We start from the raw sequence: 22,840 nt of genomic DNA on the forward strand, positions 1-22,840 counted from the left end.
GTGATTGTTTGTCTTTTGATCTAGATTCTAGAGATTTTTTTTTCTCAGCTATTGTTGTTGTTGTTGTTGTCGATTGAATTGAAATCCTTGCTTGTTTACCGAATTGTGGCTTTTTTCTTCTATGGAATCTTTGGAAAATATGTTTTTCTCTCTCTCTCTCTCTCTCTCTCTCTCTCTCTCTCTCTCTCTCTCTCTCTCTCTCTCTCTCTCTCTCTCTTTCGATTCCGAAAAAATGTATCCATTTTTTCATCAATGGATTAACAAGAACAACCTTCACAACAACAACAACAACAACCGCTTATTTGAAAGGAGAAAAATAACCTGATCCAAAAACCGTTATCGATAAACTAAAGCGTCTCTTCATTCATATATAAATAATTTAATCACTCTATAAATTGATGGCTATTTTTTTCCTTGATCTTTACAAACAAACCAAACCAAACAAACATTTGCCCGAAAAAAATAATGTTATCCGATTCGATTTCGATTTCAAAACACAGCCAAAAATCATTGTGTCATTTACAAAACAAAAATCATCATCATCATCATCAATAACAGAACTCTTTTCTTCTTGCTTCTTCTTTTGGATAATCATCATTCAAAAATTTTAATTTAATTTGATGGTTTTTTTTTCGTTCAGTCAACGAAATGTAAACAAACCATAAATTAGGTTCAAATTTTTCTTTTTCATCAGAGAAAAGTGGAGAAAAAATTCATATTTACATAAAACTTCTTTATGGAATTCCAATGAATTTTTTTTCTTCTCTTTTTTTGCTTTAAATCCGATTTCGATTCTCGAAAATCTCTCTCGATTTCGAGTGAAAAAACGAAGAAAATTTATAAAAACTTAGAAATTCGGACAGCAAGAGAGAAACGAAAATATGAATAATTTGCCAGTTTGCCCCCTTGCATTTCCTCATCTCCTTTCCCCCCACCATTACATTAACATTTTTTTTTCTGGTTTTAAATTCAAACCAAAAAAAAGGCCAAAAAGATCAAACAACAACAACAAACATATATTATCTATTCGATATATAGCTGGGCAAAGGGCAAATGGAATAATATTTTCATTTCGATTCTCTCGATTCCCCCTCTCTTCGATTGCTTGTTTTATCTTGTTTTCATAGAAAAACAAAAAATTTGGAACACACACACACAGAGAATATTCTCATTGACGTTCTATATCTTTACAAACATTACGGATATATTCAATATACAGTGGAAATAAATTTTCCCAATTTTTTTTTTTTCTTTTATGCATGTCATTTGCATGTGGTGTTATGTTTGTATTATTTTTTTGTGTTATGTTCTAGTTTTTTACTGTTGTATAGTTCAATTCGATTTATTAGAATCGATTTCGAAATATAACGGATCATTTTTTTCCCCTCACTCCATTTGGAAAGAAAGAAAAACTTGCTTGTTTCATTCTCTCTCTGTGTCTGTGTATGTTTGTGTTTGTTTGTATGCATGTTGTAAACACATTAATAATACGAAAGAAACAAAAAATGATCACTATTCATATTTCAAAAAGAGAAAATGAAAAGAAAATAACATTTTTTCCATCGACAGACATAGAAAAGAAAACATGAAGAAAACATCCGATTGATCCAAAGATTGCTTTGGTGATGGCGCCCTAAAGGCCAAAGAGTTTTACAAATTTAAAAAAAAACTTTTGTAAAAAATCCTGATTTTTATTTTTATTTTTAATATTTTGAATATAACTAAATCTCAATTCAATAATTTTGATTAAAGTCAATAAAGTTTTTCTTTTGGTTTGTTTTTGGTTATAGTTACATAAATTAGTTACAAATACAAGAATGTTGGTGACGATAACAATAATTTAAAATTGTTTTTCAATCGATAATTGATAATCAATAATCAAATCAATTCATTGATTTAATTGTAATTGTAAATCGGTCATTAATTTAAAATAATCCCATGATGCACCACGTATACGTTTATGTTGTATAACAATACGTTGATTATCATCAAAACAGATAAATATTTCCAATTCGCAGGCAACCAATATTATATTTCTGGCTGACATTACACAACGTATTGTATAGCTAAGGTTAGGTTGGTTGGCGAGAAAAAATGAGGTGAGGTTAACTTGTTTGAAAACATTTTTTACGAAAAAAAAACTTACTTTTTTTCCTGACAATTAATCTGACGATCATTAAATAATTGCAGCATACGATTACGACATTTATCTGGATCAAAAAATCCAGTTATGAAAATATTTTTCAATGAACGAACATTTGCTGATGATATTCGTTTCGGTAGATTTGTTGGTCGTGGACTTGCAATTTCTTTTAACCATTTGATTAAAGTTTTTTTCGGTGTTGCAGCTATTGCGGTAGTTTTTTGCGGCGTCGTATTCTCTTTGTTATTATTATTATCATCGTTTTTTGATTTTTGCTTTTCCACCGTGGTTATTTTTATTTTTACCGGTGTTACGGTGTTGCGAATGCTTGATTCCTTCAGATCGGATGGTTTAGCCGATGGTTTTTTAATAACCAAACCACCATCTTGATTGAAAAGATTTCGATTAACGGGTGTACGACGTACAGTTGCTGTTGGTGTTGCTGTTGTTCGTAAACCACCAAATCTTTGAACATTTTCAGTTGCAGGTACAGGTTGCGGCTGTTGTTGCGATTTTTTCAAAGAATTTATCGTTTTTTTAGGTGTTGAAATTGGTCGTTCACTACGATTATTATCATCCACAGCAGCAGCAGTAGCAGCAGTAACGGCATTGGCAATTTTTTTCAATTCCGGCAACATCTGATGATATTGATTATCAATGTTATTGAATGAACGACTACGACGACGGTTTGATTTTTCATACAAAGATCGATCAAAGTCCTAATTCAAAGAATTACGGAATTTCTACGTTGAAAGTTTTTCAAAATTTCCAAAAAAAAACTTACCGGATATAATTCAGGTTTTTGCCTGATCAACAGATAAGTTGAACGATGATAATCAAGATTTTCATTAATCATTTTACGTAAATTATTAATATCTAATGAGGGAAATTTTACTGAACATTTTAGTAGAATTTTTTCATCAATAAATTCATCATTTTGATCAATTTGATTTGAATGATGTAGATTGAAAAATTTCCTAGCTAATTTATCATTTGCTAGCCATTTATGTTTCATTATTTCCTCAACGGTAATACGTTTTTTTGGATCCACACAAAGCATACGTTTTAATAAATCTTTAACATCTGAATTCAGATGTGCTGGTATTACGTAATTTCCTTCTTTAATTGTATTATATAATTTTGCTAAATTTTCTGAATCAAATGGTAATTGACCGGTAAACAGGACATAAAGTAGTACACCTGTACTCCATACATCAACTGGTGGACCAGAATAGTTCGTACCTTTCAGTAATTCTGGTGCAACATATGCTGGTGAACCACATGCAGTTGCCAAACAATCCAGGGAACCAAATGGATTTGTATCACGACATGCACAAAGACCAAAATCAATAAGTTTTATATTCATATGATCATCAAATAGAATATTTTCTGGTTTAATATCACGATGTGCAATACCTTTTGAATGAATATAATTCAGAATATTTATTAATGATATAAATATACGTTTACATTCGGATTCATGTAAACGATGTTTTGATAAAAGATGATCAAATAATTCACCACCCGAACAATATTCCATAATCAAATAAATATATTGATCATTTTCTTCATATTGTAATAATTGTACAATATTTGGATGACAAAGATTTTTCATTGCTGAAACTTCATTCTTAATTCGATGCAGATCTTTTGTTAATTTTCGTTTATCAACAATTTTTATGGCAACTTTTTGTCCGGTCAGTTGATGGATGCCTAATCGTACGACACCAAATCCACCTTGATGTTTGGAAAAAACCAAGAGAAGAAAGAATTTAACAAATTGTTAATCAGGATAAAAATGTCAGAATTTCATTGTTACCTTCACCAAGTTTTTTCATATGAATTTCATATCCACTTAGACAATGTTTTACAGTCATTTTTATTTGGTTTGTTTCGTTAATATTTGATTTGTGATGTTTTGATTTGTGACAAAATCAATTAAAATGAAATGATTTTCAAACCAAAGAAAACAATATTGATCATCAATATTTTTCACCAAAGAAAAATAATAAAATTCACTCATTTATGATTCATCGTTGAATCAATTCAATTCAATTTTTGTAAAATTCAAATGAAAATGACTAATATTGGTGATTGTGTGTGTATGGAGGGGGGGTCAGTTTGTCTTTTGTTATTCAAATATGACATGCTTCTTTAGATAATCATTACCGTTATTTCACACTTTCACTCATATAACCCGCGGCGCTATATACATTTGTTTATTTGTTTTTTTTTCACGAATCAATTTCTAATTGATTTCTTTTTCAATCTAATGATTTCTTTTTTTAAAGAAAATTATCAAGAAAAAACACATTAAACAACCGTTATTATCATTTTGTTGTTTGTTGATTTTCATTAAATTACACACAAGTGTATCGTTTGTTCATATCATTTTTCCTTATTCTGTGGTTTTTGTTTTTCTCCATTTCAACATTTTTACGAATCAAATTCAAATTCATCAGGGTACAATATGTGGTCATCATCATCATCAAACCAACGACATTCCAAAGAAAATCTTTTCGAAATGAATCTTCTGGATTGATATCTCATCGAACGAGAAAAACAGATTCCAAATACCAAAACGTTCATTGGTTAAGCCAATAATTCTTTCTTTCGGTTTTTTTTGTTGTTGCATTCGAGACCCATCTGGGATAAGAGCTATTTTATTTCCTCAATTTGCTTGTTCTTCATTCATTTCTTGTTCGTTTTCGTTTCGAAAATCAAATCAAATTGAAAAAACATCAAAATAAAGAAGATGTTTAGTGAAAATGAATGAGTTTTTCTCTGTTTTTTTGTTTTGCTTTCTGTTCATTTCACATCTCAATTAAAAACGTTTTTGTTTCATTTGAAAAAAAGCTCTTGATTTTCTTATTTCTGAAATTCAAGCAACTTAATTATTATCTAAGAGGAAAAAAAAGCGAGAAAAAACGATAAATAAAGATTGCCATTTTCAAATGAAAAAACAAAAAAAAAAACATTTTTGTTAATTTAACTGATGATGATGATGATGGCAACCAGAAAACCATTTCAATGATTATCATCATCGAGATAACAGAATTTTTAATTTAATTACATTTGATATTTATCACCATCATCGTCATCATCAAGTTTAATTACAATTGGTATGGGATATTCATCAATCACTGAAAAGAAAAGATTGTTGAAAAGTAAATAAAGGCAAATTTTGTCCCCTCTGACAGTTGGCTTCACTGCCGAAATTCAAAATAATTCCATTGATCCAAAGATCAATTCTGTTTCTTTTTTTCCAGTTTTAATTTCTTCAAAAAGCCTTTGTTTTGAAAGCAAAACAAGAAAAAGTGTGTCTGCACGGTATCTTTTGAATTGATAATAATAATAATAATAAGCAACATTAATGTCTGAATCGATTTTCAAATCAAATCCATCATTTTAACAAAACAGAAAAATCTTTTGTTTTTGGTTGTTTTGTTGTTTTGACCGATATGAAATCGTCTTTGGAAAAAAATGGTTGATTTTGTTAAGAACCAAATTTTTTCCTTTAAAAAAACTCTTCAAAAACATAGTTGAATGAATGAATGATGATCGGTCGGTCGGTCGGTCGGTCGATTCGGTTTGGTCAGTCGACAATCGAGTGAAAAAAAACAAAACCGAATGACCATTATTAATGACAATATAAACATTTTTCTCTCTCACTCACTCACTTCACGGAAAACAACGAAAAAACAACGAAAAAACAAGGGAGAAAAAAAAAGTATCAAAAACAAACCATAAAGTGTTTTGTGTTCTCTCGCTCTCTCTCTCTCTCTATGGGTTCCTGGATCGGGCGCCAACAAGCAAAATACCGATCCAGCCAAAGCAACGATTGTTTATATGCGACAAAGCGTAAAATGAGATTAGAAAGAATTCTTGAAAACGAAAAACAATAAAGACCATCTTTATATGTTTTTGTTTTTTAGTTGAAAGATTCTTTCGTAAGGAAACAAAAAAAAAATTGTTTGTTCATTTTTAAGCAATTTTTTCCATCGTTGTGTTTCGTAAATTTGCTAATTGTATTAAATCAAACTAATGATGTTAATGTTGATGATTATTCTTCAGAAGTATACTGTTAATAAATAATCGATTCACTGATGATGATGTGTTTCAAAAAAGGAAATGAAAATGATTATTATTATTGTTCGCTTAAAAAAAAAAAAAATTTTCCCTAAAATTTGGCTTTGAAGCAACCTAACCTAACCTAACTCAACTATAAATCATAGGTCATAGTCATGGTCATCATTATCAGGATTATTATTTTTTTTTGATTATTATTTTTTTTTTTTTCATCAATCTTCACTTTTTTTTTTTAAATTCATTCTTTTTCTTCATTAATTCTAATCATATTCTTACCATTGTGATTATCATCCTTTAATACAATCCGGGTCTTCACATTTCATAAAATCAGCTGTTTCTTCGTACCGTCTATATTCGATTTTTCCGTCCAATCATGGACGAGGAAAACGACATTCTGAAGGGAAAGATCACTGAAATGAAATTATTGCTTATGAAAAATTCCAGGAATGCAAATATTTCAGTAACAGCAGTGGAACTAGTTGATGCTGCAGAACAATATCGAATTGGCGCCGAAACCCTTATTAAAAATCTCCGAGATCAAGTGGCCTTCCTGGAAAACCATAACCAATTAATGATGAACAACATTGTCACGAAACTAGATGAAAATATCAAATCTACAAACGTAAAAACATACAAAGATGCATTATCTTCGAAACCAACAAACCAAAATCTCATCACCATTCTAGTAAAACCTAAACAAAATTCAAATATAAATCCTAGTCAAGTTAAAGAACTGATCTGCAATACAATAAATCCTACAAAATTTAAATGCGTAAACGTACAAACCAACAAAACCAACGTTGCCTTTAAATTCCGTGACGTCACAAACAAAAACAAATTCCTAAATGAAATTCAACTTGAAACAAAAATATATAACCATATCGAAGCGTATGAACCGCAACCCAAATGCCCAACAATCATTATCAAAAACATAGATTATTCAATTTTGGAATCTGATCTAATTCAAACGCTTATCGTACAAAATGACAATCTCGACTTGAAAGCCGAAAATATTAAAATTCTTTATACAATAAAACGGAAATTTTTTTACAACGCTGTTCTTTGTGTGTCACCACATTTGTATAATAAAATACATGATCAAACTTTAACACACGGCTGGACCGCTAGTATAGTAGAAGAAACTTTCCTTATTGGTGCATGTAACAGATGCCTAAGCTTTCGCCATAGAACAAAAGAATGTCCACTAAAAGATAAAAAAAACTGCAAAAATTGTGGAAAATGTTTCTCGACGATTCAAACCGACAACTCTTTATCAGAATTTCAAATTCATATTAAATCATGTAAAACAACAATCTGCTTCAACTGTACCGAAAACAATTCAACAACCGACAAAAACCATCCGTGCCAATCAACTGAATGCCCTATTTATAATTCTAAACTAAAACAAATAAAAGAATCAACAAGCTACGACGAAAACAAAATCGTAAAATTCAATCCAAAAACACAAAGTATAAACATTAATCCACCACAGGTGGATACTTCATCTCGTCTCAATTCAACCAACAACTAAAAATCATACAACTTAACCTAAACCGTAGCTCAAAAGCCACAAAAGAACTTATAAACATAGCATCAAATCAATCTTGTGATTTGGCAGTAATCTCCGAACCACCAAAGAACTTCCGAAATATGTTTTCAAAAACCACCATCATTACACCAGACACCCCAAATCCTCGTGCTATTCTCATCATCTTTAACAAAATCATCAAACACCAACAAATCCAACTATCATCGACCGATATATGTGCCGCCAAATTTACCACCTCAAATTGTGAATTCTTTCTACTATCAATATATCTCCCATCAAATACATCCATTTCTAACCACTTAAAAATAATCTCCAAATTTCTTGACAACAATTCTCTCAATGCTACTATCATTAGCGGCGACTTAAACAGTAGCCACACTTTATGGAACAGCAAAAAGGACACCTGTAGAGGCAATCAAATATTAAATATGATCCAACAATATGAACTACAAGTGTTCAAGACAAAAAATCCATCTTATAAACACAACGACGGAAGAAATAGTTTTATAGATCTCACCTTGGCCAACACTCCTGCTTTTCCATTAATTAAAAATTACGAACAACTGAACAACATTTTTAGCGATCACACCCCCCAACTATACACCTTAAACACAGAAAAGCCCATCTTATCAAAACAATCCTCAACATGGCTCTTTTGCGAAAAACATGCCGACTGGATATCATTTCAAAACAATTTTAATAATGACGAGATCAACCACCTAAATTCCCGTATCAACGAAATCAAAAATCCAACAGACATCGATTCATGTACCCAAATATTTGCCAATATAATCACCTCTGCATCCTATAAAAGCTTCGCAACACTTAAAGTTTCACCTGAACCACGTAAATACAATGTATATCACAACTCAAACATCCGTCCGTTATATTCAGCAACAAAAAGAATCAAAAATAAATTGAACAAAGCAAAACACCCACTATTGAAGGAAATGTATCGTAATAAATATATACATCTTAAAGATAAATTACAAAATCTGGTAAAACATCAAACCAAACAAGACTGGTGTGATTTCATCAATGACAATGGCCAATCAACAGAAACACCGTGGGGAAATGCTTTTAAATTCATTAAAAATAAGCTCAAGGATAAAATGTTCAATGCACCAATCCTAAATAACCAGCTTAGCTCAAATAATCTAAAATCTATCATCGAACAAATGTTCCCATCGAATGAATCATTGGCCATCCAACCTCAAACAATACAGCCAATACCAATAGTTCTACCAAAACATAAAACCTTTTCATTAATTCATCAATCTAACAGTAGAAAGGCACCAGGCCCGGACAATATTACCAACAATATGCTTAAAAATTTACCATCATCTATGTCCAGGCTATTACATCAAATCTTTGAAAAATGCTGCACATATGGTTACTTCCCAAATCTTTGGAAGGTGTCACAAACATGTATCATCCCAAAACCAAACAAACTAGATTATTTGGTTGCCAATTCTTACCGTCCAGTCTCACTCACATCTCATATCTCAAAAATTTTTGAAAAAATAATTAATAATATTCTGCTTTTCCATTTAGATAGCAATAATCTCCTCAATCCTAACCAATTTGGTTTCCGGGCTGGCAAATCGACTAAAGATGCACTACTTAAAATTATAAACGATATTGAACAACAAAAAAATAAATTCAAGGCCATCATCGTTGTTGATTTTAAAGGTGCCTTCGATAATGCATCCCACCGATTAATAATGAATTCTTTAGACAATTTGAACTGTCCAACATATATCTGTTCAATTATCTCACATTACTTAAACAATAGGAAAATCATTGTCAAGACAAATCACACATTGTGTAATCATCATCCGACGGGACGAGGATGTCCTCAAGGTGGTGTTTTATCACCACTCTTGTGGAACATTGCACTGGATAATCTTCTAAATATCCTATCTGAATCAAACATCAACACTACAGCCTATGCAGACGATCTCACCCTAGTCATTTCCGCCACCGATCGTCTAAAACTAATCAATCTGATCAATAATACTGTTCAAATTATTTTTGATTGGGCCCAAAACAATAATATACCAGTCAACAAAGATAAAACGAACGTGATGTTCATATCAAAAAGAAAAACCATTCCACCAACAACCACAATAATTAATAGTGTCGAATCAACAAAAATTCTTGGCATTATCTTTTCACATAATCTTAGATTTGATGAACACGTGCACAAAAAAAATATCAGATGCATACAAATATATGAATATTCTTAAAAATTATGTATCAGCAAAATTCGGTCTGAGCAGCAAAAAACGCATCACCTTATACAACTGCTTTGTCAAGCCAAGTTTGTTATACGCAGCTGAACTATGGTTCAACAAAATAAATAATCGATCGAAAAGAATGCTTACAACACTTGACAACGCGATGCTTAGAAACACCATCAATGCATATCGATCAACACCTATAAACTGTATAAATATATTGACCAATACAATCCCAATCATCGAAATCATAAAATGTAAACAAAAAATCAATAATTTATACCCAAAAAAACATCATCGATCAATCATCAATTATTTGAATAATAGAATCATCCCAACAAAAAACAAACCGAAGAACACCAGAATAATTATTGATATTAATTATAAACACGAAAAACAATTCATTTATTGCGTAGCCAATTTTACCTCTAATAATGATACTACGACAAATTGTCTACACACCAAATATTATTCACACACCGGTATCGAAGAAGCAATTATCAATACGACAAAAAAATCAATCAAAAAACTAACGGTATTGAACAATTTGCAACCAAATACTTCCATCTTTTTAAGATGCCCAAAAAAAACTTACCTCACAACATCAGAAACGTTTGTTTCAACAAATACAATCAAATTGTATCAATTACTAAATCAATATTCACTGACGTTGTGTATCAATTACAAATCTACATCAGAATTTCCCAACATTTTTTCCGATAACATCAAAACCAGTCACAACTTCTACGATAAGAAAAGTTTTTCAATTTTGATAAAAAACGAATCTAATCAAATATTGAATGTCATCAAACAAAACTGTACTAAACCGTTAGTGATCATACTCAACGAAAATAAAAATTTCCAATTATTATCCATCAACCAAGCAATTACGAGCTTGACCACAGGCCATGGCCCTACACGCGACCATCTCTTTAAAAAATTCAATATTGGATCGACATCGCGCTGCTCGAGTTGTGAGGCAGACCAAAATTATAATCATTTATTGTCTTGTCCAATCTTTACAGACATTTTAGATTCATACAATACTGTAAATATTGATAATATTGAAAATTTAATGGTAAATTTATTACGAGAAAACAAATTCGAACAATTCGCAATGGATATACATAAAAAATTAATAAACTTAAACTCATCTATAATGTGAGAACATAATTTCAATACTCAATAGTCGTTATACAAAACTTTATTTTTCCACCATATTTTTACATTAAAACTAAATTGTTAAAAAATTTTTCCTTTTTTTTTTTTCTTTCTTTATCTTATACTTTTTTCTTTTTTTTTTTTAAAAAATATTAATAAAATTTTGGAGTTAAGCTCCTAAAAAAAAAAAAAAAAAAAAAAAAAAAAAAAAGTCATGGTCATCAACCTAACCTAAGTAAACTATAGTCATGAACTGAATCCAAAAGTAATAATAATAATCAGAAATAACTTTTTTGTTTTGTAAAAAAAAGCCAAATACACAAACACAAACAACAAACATCTTGTGATGATGATGATGATTACTTCGTTTTAATTAAATCCATCATCATTATTAGTTTCGATTCGGTTTTGATGTTGATATTTTTTTCGCTAAAATATACCTCAGGTAATAATAATAATTTTTTTCTATTTTGATTAACTTTTCCTTTTCAATCAATCAATGAATGAATGGATCTAATTTGATCAATAGATCGGAAATGATCGATTCAAATGTTGAATGAATGAATGAATGAATGATTGGATGCCCGGACATTACCTGAAGCTTGAAATTCTTTTTCATTTTTTTCTGCTGAATGCTTTATCAAGCAAAAAACTTTCTTTCTTCGTTCATTCATTCATTCAATGTTTCCAAATTCTCATTACCATTTCGTTTGTTTTGTTACTTTTTTTTTGGCTGGAATTTAATTAACCAAACCTGTATTTCAATCATATAACCCTTTGTTTTTTTCTCCATTTGGTTGTTGTTTTTTTCCATTACTTGCAATGTTGAGAAAATTTTTTCAACATTTGAAATCAATATCAGTGTCAAAAGTCAGTCTCATCATCATCATCATCATCAGTCAAATTGAATTAGGCCAGAAAAATGAAACATTCTTCTTCTTGTTGCATCAAATATTTCGGGATGAGGAAAAAATTCTTTCAACAACATCAAACAACAAAAAAGAAACAAGCTAAACATCCATCCATTCATTCATTTTTTTCCAAATGAAACATGACACATAAAGTCTTCGTCATTGTTTCACCCCGTTGGGTTGTTGGTTGAAACATTCAATGTGTGTGCGTCATGTTCTTTTACATCTTTCAATGGTACATATGTTTCATATATAATGTTGTTCCATCATGAGAAAACAATCATGAACAATTAATATTCGTTGAAAAAAAAATGAATGAATTCTTGATTCTCGACAATTGCAGTTTTTTGTTGTTGTTGTTGTTGTTGTTGTTGCTGTTTTTTTCGTTCGGTCGATGATAAATTATTATTATTTTTTCTTGCCATTATTCTTGCCATTATCATCATCATCATCATGTCATGTCGTTTATGAAAAGTGAATGAGAACGAGAATTTCGAATGTTACATCGTTTTTCGTTCGAAAATCTGACTGAGATAAAGCTGACAAGCTGATTTTTTTGTTGGATCCAGAATGATTGAATGAATGAATAGGAAAACAACAAGAAAAACAAAAACAAAAATTTAAATTGTTAATCTAATTACATAACATAACATTAAACATACTTGCAGACAGATTTAAGTTTTTCATATTAAAAAGATTCATTTCCTTAATTTCTATTTCTTTTTCTTGTCTGGATGATGATGATGATGATGATGATGGTATAAAAAGGCTCACTATATAGAGATATGGGGATATAGAAATAGATAAAATTAGTGACATAGATAGATAGATAAATAACATTGATATTGTGGGCTTGTTTATTTAAATTAAATTAAACAAAAACAAAACAAAAAAAACATACAACAACAGAACTTACCACCATCAATGTTGTTGTTGTTGTTGTTGTTGATAATGATGATGATTATACCATTCGAAGATTTACATCATCATCATTAACAATGTCCGAAGATATAGCGAGTGACGCGATAGAATTTTTTATTCAATTGAATTGAATTCTTTCGCGAAAAAAAAGAAGATCGTAAAAAAACATAGAAAATATTGTTGTCGTTTTAATTCCTATCTTATTTTCATCATTATCATCATCATTGTCAACATCAGCATTTGGAAACACTTTGTTCAATCATTGCCATTATTGTATTTTCTTTTCGTCGTCTTTATCGTTAAAGCAGCATAAATCACGTTGTTGTTGTTGTTTTCTATTGTTGTTGCAATTTTTCTCGATTCTTTTGTTGTTGATGATTATAATCGTCGTCATCGTTTTTGTCAAAAGAAGAAATTTGTTCCAACAACAAATGATTTTATGGACCGAAAAAAAGAGATGAGAATATCATATATGATTGGCCATCAATAAATTCTTTCGAACGTTTTTTTATCATTTGGTAACGTCATTGTTGAATAGGACTTCCGAATGATTTTTTTTTTCGAATGAAATTGATTACGCTCACTGATGATATTCTTTGTATTGAATGGAATTTTCTCATTTTCTTGAATGAAAATTCTATCCTTTATTTTGGTCAATTTTCTCTTGCTTGTCCATCATTTTGATCACTTAAATCAACGATGGTCCTCGAACAAAAGATCATCATCATGATGTAGAAGAAGAAGAAGAAGACCAAAAACCAGTGGGTGACACAATCAATTGATGATGATGATGATGATAGTGCTAATGTTCATTGATAATAATCATTATTATTATCATCATCATCATCATCATCATTGCCGTCCAACGACCAAGAAAACTGTCTTATAATCATCATCATCATCATCATCATCATGAATGGATCGACCAAAAAGAAAAAGTCTCTTTTGTTTGGAACAAATCCTTTGCTTGAAATCATCATCATCAACATCAACAAAACATAAGTGCAATAAGGAAAATAAAAAAAACTGAATAGAAAATTGAATAGCCGCCACTCAAAATCGTTAACCATTAATCTTGATTTTCGCGTTTGAATTTTTTTATATTCTATCTTTTTCTCTCTCTTTCTTTCCTAAAATCACATCCATTTCATCTTCAACTGGAATTGAAAAAAGAAGACGACAACGACGATGAAGAATAAGAAGAATAAAAAGAAACTGAAAATGTAATTCATTAAACACCACACTGTTTTTGTTACAAAGTGTGACAAACATTTTTTTTCTTTAGTCTTCAAAATCTTTCTTTTTTTTTAAATTCTCTCTCGCTATTCAAACCCTGAAGATTCATGCAGATTTATTTCGTGTCTGTAAATCAAAATAAATTGTCCTTTAACGACGACGACGATGATGATGATGCATTTAGAATGGGAAATGATGATGATAATATCTGGCCGGAACCAACTAACTTTGAATGATGATGATCCGATGATAATAGTGAGGATAAACAGAAATGTCTAAATGGTCATAATGACGACGATTATTTAAAATCATTTATCTTGGATTTTTTTTCTTGGCAAAATGAATTTTTGGAAAATTTCGAATCTTTTTTCCAAGAAAAAAATCCATAAACTAATGACATCTGTTGGAATTTTTTTTCAAAATTTTGTTCCATCATTTATGAACAGTCGTTCGGTTCGCTCAATTTTTTTACGGCCAAAAGCGGCACACCGCGTGCATTGTCTCGGTTTTTTTGGTTTTGGTTTTGTTTTTGATTATCGTTAATTTCGTAAAAAAAGAAAATCTTTTTGAATGTTTCAAACTTAAAAACAAACAGATTATCATCATGTCCGGACATCAACATCATTATCCACCACCACCGATGCCCGGATATTTTATTCCGCATCATATGCCACCGCATCCAATGCAACAACAACAACAACCACCATTGATGCCGCAAATGCAACAACCACCACCACAAATGATACCGCAAATGCAACAACAACCACCGCCACCCATATCGCAACAAATAGATTTAGCTAATTTACCATTACCACCATCAAATGAATATAATCGTAATAGTTTTCTGACCGATGATGAATTGAAAGAAAAATCTAGAAAATGGCAACAATTACAAACAAAACGTTATGCCGAAAGGAAAAAATTTGGTTTTGTTGAACAACAAAAAGAAGATATGCCACCTGAACATCTAAGGAAAATTATACGTGATCATGGTGATATGACATCGAAAAAATATCGTCATGATAAACGTGTTTATTTAGGCGCATTGAAATATATTCCACATGCAGTATTGAAGCTATTGGAAAATATGCCAATGCCATGGGAACAGATTCGTGATGTACAAGTTCTTTATCATATAACCGGAGCTATAACATTTGTCAATGAAATTCCATGGGTAGTTGAACCAATTTATATTGCACAATGGGGTTCAATGTGGATTATGATGCGTCGAGAAAAACGTGATCGTCGTCATTTTAAACGTATGCGTTTTCCACCATTCGATGATGAAGAACCACCATTAGATTATGCTGATAATCTGTTGGATGTTGAACCATTAGAAGCTATACAAATGGATTTAGATCCAGAAGAAGATCGTCATGTTTATGAATGGTTTTATGATCATAAACCATTAGTTGATACTAAACATGTTAATGGATCATCATATCGTCGTTGGAATCTAACATTACCACAATTAGCAACATTATATCGTTTGGCTAATCAATTATTAACCGATCTGGTTGATGATAATTATTTTTATCTATTTGATTCAACATCATTTTTTACTGCTAAAGCATTAAATATGGCTATACCTGGTGGACCAAAATTTGAACCATTGGTCAAGGATATAAATCCAGCCGATGAAGATTGGAATGAATTTAATGATATTAATAAAATAATAATACGTCATCCAATTCGTACTGAATATCGTATTGCATTTCCATATCTTTATAATAATCTACCGAATGAACATGTTTATATTTCATGGTAAGTTTTTTTTTGTTTTGTTTTATGGTAAAATTTTCATTGTTTACTTAGTTTTTCATGATTCAACTTGATTTTTTCTCTTGAAATTATCATTCAAATTCAATGAGAAAAAATTTTTTGGAATTATGAATAAATCAAAATCGATATGCGTATTGGCTTTGAAGAGTTTTGAGATTTTTTTGTTGTATTTTTCCAAAGTCGCTGAATATCAATAACATTTTCCATGTTTTTTTTCTTTTTCCATTCAGGTATCATACACCGAATGTTGTTTTTATTAAAACTGAAGATCCTGATCTACCGGCTTATTATTTTGATCCACTTATAAATCCAATTTCACATAGTCGTATTGATCGTTCATATGAACCATTACCTGAAGAAGATAAAGATGAACCATTTATGTTACCCGAAACAGTTGAACCAATTTTATCAAAATGTCCATTATATACAGATAATACTGCAAATGGAATATCATTACTATGGGCACCACGTCCTTATAATCTACGTTCTGGTCGTAGTCGTCGTGCTATTGATGTTCCATTAGTACAAAGTTGGTATCGTGAACATTGTCCACCCGGAATGCCGGTTAAAGTTCGTGTATCATATCAAAAACTATTGAAATATTTTGTTTTAAATGCATTACATCATCGAAGACCAAAACCGCAGAAAAAACGTTACCTATTTCGTTCATTTAAATCGACAAAATTTTTTCAAACAACAACTATTGATTGGGTTGAAGCTGGTCTACAAGTTTGTCGTCAAGGTTATAATATGCTAAATTTATTGATTCATCGAAAAAATCTAAATTATTTACATTTGGATTATAATTTCAATTTAAAACCTGTAAAAACATTGACGACTAAAGAAAGAAAAAAAATCTCGTTTTGGTAATGCTTTTCATTTATGTCGTGAAATTCTTCGTCTAACAAAATTAGTTGTCGATAGTCATGTACAATATCGATTGAATAATGTTGATGCATATCAATTGGCTGATGGTTTACAGTATATTTTTTCACATGTTGGACAATTAACTGGAATGTATCGTTATAAATATAAATTAATGAGACAAATACGAATGTGTAAAGATTTAAAACATTTAATATATTATCGATTTAATACTGGACCAGTTGGTAAAGGACCGGGTTGTGGTTTTTGGGCACCAAGTTGGCGTGTTTGGTTATTTTTTATGCGTGGTATAACACCATTATTGGAACGTTGGTTAGGAAATCTTCTTTCACGTCAATTTGAAGGTAGACATTCAAAAGGTGTTGCAAAAACTGTTACTAAACAACGTGTTGAATCACATTTTGATTTGGAATTACGTGCTTCGGTTATGCATGATATTGTTGATATGATGCCTGAAGGTATTAAACATAATAAAGCACGAACTATATTGCAACATCTGAGTGAAGCATGGCGTTGTTGGAAAGCAAATATACCGTGGAAAGTTCCCGGTTTACCGATGCCAATTGAAAATATGATTTTACGTTATGTAAAAATGAAAGCTGATTGGTGGACAAACACGGCACATTATAATCGGGAACGTATTCGTCGTGGTGCTACTGTTGATAAAACTGTTTGTAAAAAAAATCTTGGACGTTTAACACGTTTATATTTGAAAGCTGAACAAGAACGACAACATAATTATCTGAAAGATGGTCCATATGTTAGTGCAGAAGAAGCTGTTGCAATTTATACAACAACAGTACATTGGCTGGAAAGTCGTCGTTTTTCACCGATACCATTTCCACCTCTTTCATATAAACATGATACAAAATTATTAATTTTAGCATTAGAACGTTTAAAAGAAGCATATTCAGTAAAATCTCGATTAAATCAATCACAACGTGAAGAATTAGGTTTAATTGAACAAGCATATGATAATCCACATGAAGCATTATCACGAATTAAACGTCACCTATTAACACAACGTGCATTTCGTGAAGTTAGTATTGAATTTATGGATCTTTATTCACATTTAGTTCCTGTTTATGATGTTGAACCATTGGAAAAAATTACCGATGCATATTTAGATCAATATCTTTGGTATGAAGCTGATAAACGACATTTATTTCCAGCATGGATAAAACCGGCTGATTCTGAACCACCACCATTATTAGTTTATAAATGGTGTCAAGGTATTAATAATCTACAGGATGTTTGGGATACAACACATGGTGAATGTAATGTTATGTTGGAAACAAAATTTGAAAAAATGTATGAAAAAATCGATTTAACCTTATTGAATCGTTTGTTACGTTTGATTGTTGATCATAATATTGCTGATTATATGACAGCTAAAAATAATGTTGTTATCAATTACAAAGATATGAATCATACAAATTCATATGGTATTATACGTGGATTACAATTTTCATCATTTATCGTTCAATATTATGGTCTTGTATTGGATTTATTAGTACTCGGGTTGCAACGTGCAAGTGAAATGGCTGGTCCACCACAAATGCCAAATGATTTTCTTACCTACCAGGATGTTGCTACGGAAATTTCACATCCAATTCGTTTATATTCAAGATATATTGATCGAATACATGTATTTTTTCGTTTTACAGCTGATGAAGCAAGAGATTTGATTCAACGTTACTTGACTGAACATCCTGATCCAAATAATGAAAATATTGTTGGTTATAATAATAAAAAATGTTGGCCAAGAGATGCACGAATGCGTCTGATGAAACATGATGTTAATCTTGGTCGTGCTGTATTTTGGGATATAAAAAATCGTTTACCAAGATCAGTAACAACAATACAATGGGATAATAGTTTTGTTTCAGTTTTTAGTAAAGATAATCCAAATCTTTTATTCAATATGGGTGGTTTTGAATGTCGAATACTACCAAAATGTCGTATGGCATTAGAAGAATTTGTACATAAAGATGGTGTATGGAATTTACAGAATGAAGTAACCAAAGAACGTACTGCACAATGTTTTCTACGTGTTGATGATGAATCAATGCAACGTTTTCATAATCGTGTACGACAAATTCTAATGGCATCTGGTTCAACAACATTTACAAAAATTGTTAACAAATGGAATACAGCATTAATTGGTTTGATGACATATTTTCGTGAAGCAGTTGTTAATACTCAAGAATTATTAGATTTATTGGTAAAATGTGAAAATAAAATACAAACCCGTATTAAAATTGGTTTGAATTCAAAAATGCCAAGCCGTTTTCCACCGGTTGTATTTTATACACCAAAAGAATTAGGTGGACTAGGTATGCTTTCAATGGGTCATGTATTAATACCACAATCTGATTTACGTTGGTCAAAACAAACTGATGTTGGTATAACACATTTTCGTTCTGGAATGTCACATGATGAAGATCAAGTTATACCGAATCTTTATCGTTATATACAACCATGGGAAACAGAATTTATTGATTCACAACGTGTTTGGGCTGAATATGCATTGAAACGTCAAGAAGCGCTAGCACAAAATCGTCGTTTAACATTGGAAGATCTGGAAGATAGTTGGGATCGTGGTATACCACGTATTAATACATTATTTCAAAAAGATCGTCATACATTAGCATATGATAAAGGATGGCGTGTACGTACAGATTTCAAACAATATCAAGTTTTAAAACAAAATCCATTTTGGTGGACACATCAACGTCATGATGGTAAACTATGGAATCTGAATAATTATCGTACCGATATGATCCAGGCATTAGGTGGTGTTGAAGGTATCCTTGAACATACATTATTCAAAGGAACATATTTTCCAACATGGGAAGGTTTGTTTTGGGAAAAAGCCAGTGGTTTTGAAGAATCAATGAAATATAAAAAATTAACAAATGCACAACGTTCCGGTTTAAATCAAATACCAAATCGTCGTTTTACATTATGGTGGTCACCAACAATTAATCGTGCAAATGTTTATGTTGGTTTCCAGGTTCAATTAGATTTAACTGGAATATTTATGCATGGAAAAATACCTACGCTAAAAATTTCATTAATTCAAATATTTCGTGCACATTTATGGCAAAAAATTCATGAAAGTGTTGTTATGGATTTGTGTCAAGTTTTTGATCAAGAATTAGATGCATTGGAAATTGAAACCGTACAAAAAGAAACAATTCATCCACGTAAATCATATAAAATGAATAGTTCTTGTGCAGATATCCTATTGTTTGCTGCATATAAATGGAATGTATCAAGACCATCATTATTGGCTGATAGTAAAGATGTAATGGATGGTACAACAACACAAAAATATTGGATCGATGTCCAGTTACGTTGGGGTGATTATGATTCACATGATATTGAACGTTATGCACGTGCGAAATTTTTGGATTATACAACCGATAATATGAGTATTTATCCATCACCAACTGGTGTATTGATTGCTATCGATTTAGCTTATAATTTACATTCAGCATATGGTAATTGGTTTCCTGGTTCAAAACCATTAATACAACAAGCAATGGCAAAAATAATGAAAGCTAATCCAGCATTATATGTATTGAGAGAACGTATTCGTAAAGGTTTACAACTTTATTCATCTGAACCAACTGAACCATATTTATCATCACAAAATTATGGTGAATTATTTTCCAATCAAATCATATGGTTTGTTGATGATACAAATGTATATCGTGTTACCATACATAAAACATTTGAAGGAAATCTAACAACAAAACCAATTAATGGTGCTATTTTCATTTTCAATCCGCGAACTGGACAATTATTTTTGAAAATTATTCATACAAGTGTTTGGGCTGGACAAAAACGTTTAGGTCAATTGGCTAAATGGAAAACAGCCGAAGAAGTTGCTGCACTGATTCGTTCATTACCGGTTGAAGAACAACCAAAACAAATTATTGTAACACGTAAAGGAATGTTGGATCCATTAGAGGTAAGCATTGTTTTTTGTTCGAAAACGGACTATATTTTTCTGGATCAAATCATTTTTCTCTCTGTCTATTGATGTTGAGAAATGATGAAAATGTTTGATTCGATAAAAATGAAAGTCCAAAATGAATTATCCAGTAACATAGTGTTGAATGTGATTGGTGGCTTTTGTTTCAGCTTGAATGCTGAAATTCACCAAATTTCATTTTTCGATTCCATTCAATTTCCCATCCCTGTGACATTTTTATTAATTAAGAAAACATTGATTAATTTAATCTGTTTTTTTTTCACCTTAGGTTCATTTATTAGATTTTCCAAATATTGTAATCAAAGGAAGTGAATTACAGCTACCATTTCAAGCTTGTTTGAAAGTTGAAAAATTTGGTGATCTTATTCTTAAAGCAACTGAACCACAAATGATTCTATTTAATCTGTATGATGATTGGTTGAAAACAATTTCATCGTATACAGCATTTTCACGTTTGATTCTCATTCTACGTGCATTACATGTAAATAATGAACGAACTAAAGTAATATTGAAACCAGATAAAACAACCATAACCGAACCACATCATATTTGGCCAAGTTTAACGGATGAAGAATGGATTAAAGTTGAAGTACAATTAAAAGATTTAATTTTAGCTGATTATGGTAAAAAGAATAATGTTAATGTAGCATCATTAACACAATCAGAAATTCGTGATATTATTCTTGGTATGGAAATATCGGCACCATCAGCACAACGACAACAGATTGCTGAAATTGAAAAACAAACTAAAGAACAATCACAATTAACAGCAGTAACAACCAGAACTGTTAATAAACATGGTGATGAAATTATTACATCGACAACATCGAATTATGAATCACAATCATTTGCAAGTAAAACTGAATGGCGTATTCGTGCTATTTCGGCTACAAATCTTCATTTACGTACTAAACATATTTATGTTTCATCCGATGATATTAAAGAAACTGGTTATACTTATATATTACCGAAAAATGTATTGAAAAAATTTATTATCATATCGGATCTTCGTACACAAATTGCCGGTTATATTTATGGTATTTCACCGCCGGATAATCCACAGGTAAAAGAAATTCGTTGTATTGTAATGCCACCACAATGGGGTACACATCAAACAATACATTTACCAAATCAATTACCACAACATGAATTATTAAGTGAATTAGAACCACTTGGTTGGATACATACACAGCCAAATGAATTACCACAATTATCACCACAAGATGTAACAACACATGCTAAAATAATGATGGATAATCAAACATGGGATTCGGAAAAAACTATTGTCATTACCTGTTCATTTACACCGGGTTCATGTTCATTAACAGCTTATAAATTGACACCAAGCGGATTTGAATGGGGCCGTCAAAATACTGATCGTGGTAATAATCCAAAAGGTTATCTACCATCACATTATGAAAAAGTACAGATGCTTTTGTCGGATCGTTTTCTTGGATTTTATATGACACCGGCACAATGTTCATGGAATTATAATTTTATGGGTATGTTTTTCTGGTCTTTCCTTAAATTGAATTAATTATCTTTTGTTTTATTTTATTACCATAGGTGTACGTCATGATCCATCAATGAAATATGAATTACAATTATCAAATCCAAAAGTTTTCTATCATGAAATTCATCGTCCAGCACATTTTTCAAATTTTACAACAATCGATGAATCGGATTATGTTGGTGCAGATCGTGAAGATGTTTTTGCTTAAGAAAAACAGAAACTAAAACAAACAAAAAATTATTGAATTCTTTATTCTCATTTTTTTTATTAAAAATTCATTCTTATCATCACTCTTGAATTAATAATAAAAATAATTACAAAAAAAACTTCGGACTATATTGATTTTTTTTTAATTGAATTGAGAAAAAAAATGTTTTTGCTTATTTTGTTGTTTGCATTGTTTTTTT

At 30.8% G+C, this 22,840-nt stretch overlaps 3 protein-coding genes across 3 annotated transcripts; 2 read left to right on the top strand and 1 right to left on the bottom strand.

Moving 5' to 3' along the window:
* Positions 1 to 1,756: 1,756 nt before the first annotated feature.
* Positions 1,757 to 4,167, bottom strand: LOC113793083 (maternal embryonic leucine zipper kinase-like). The gene is made up of 4 exons (XM_027343053.2): positions 3,963 to 4,167; positions 2,928 to 3,880; positions 2,147 to 2,862; positions 1,757 to 2,066 (listed from the first exon to the last, which is right to left on the bottom strand). The coding sequence occupies exons 1-4, from the start codon at positions 4,018 to 4,020 to the stop codon at positions 1,889 to 1,891; spliced, it is 1,905 nt and encodes a 634-aa protein (XP_027198854.2). The 5' UTR covers positions 4,021 to 4,167; the 3' UTR covers positions 1,757 to 1,888.
* A 2,269-nt stretch (positions 4,168 to 6,436) lies between these two features.
* On the top strand, positions 6,437 to 7,770 carry LOC142645703 (uncharacterized). Its single transcript, XM_075822652.1, has one exon. The coding sequence runs from the start codon at positions 6,606 to 6,608 to the stop codon at positions 7,761 to 7,763; it is 1,158 nt and encodes a 385-aa protein (XP_075678767.1). The 5' UTR covers positions 6,437 to 6,605; the 3' UTR covers positions 7,764 to 7,770.
* Positions 7,771 to 14,730: 6,960 nt separating this feature from the next.
* Positions 14,731 to 22,748, top strand: Prp8 (pre-mRNA processing factor 8). The gene is given in 5 exon segments (XM_027338572.2): positions 14,731 to 16,014; positions 16,263 to 16,881; positions 16,883 to 20,896; positions 21,189 to 22,422; positions 22,487 to 22,748. Coding segments are annotated over 5 exon segments (7,182 nt in total). The 5' UTR covers positions 14,731 to 14,854; the 3' UTR covers positions 22,642 to 22,748.
* The last annotated feature ends 92 nt before the right edge of the window (positions 22,749 to 22,840 follow it).

Source organism: Dermatophagoides pteronyssinus, unplaced genomic scaffold, assembly GCF_027571235.1.
Source record: "Dermatophagoides pteronyssinus isolate colony J.1.1.1.1 unplaced genomic scaffold, Derpt_VIB-CSIC_2022.12 sq0019, whole genome shotgun sequence".
Taxonomy (NCBI): Eukaryota; Metazoa; Arthropoda; class Arachnida; order Sarcoptiformes; family Pyroglyphidae; genus Dermatophagoides; species Dermatophagoides pteronyssinus.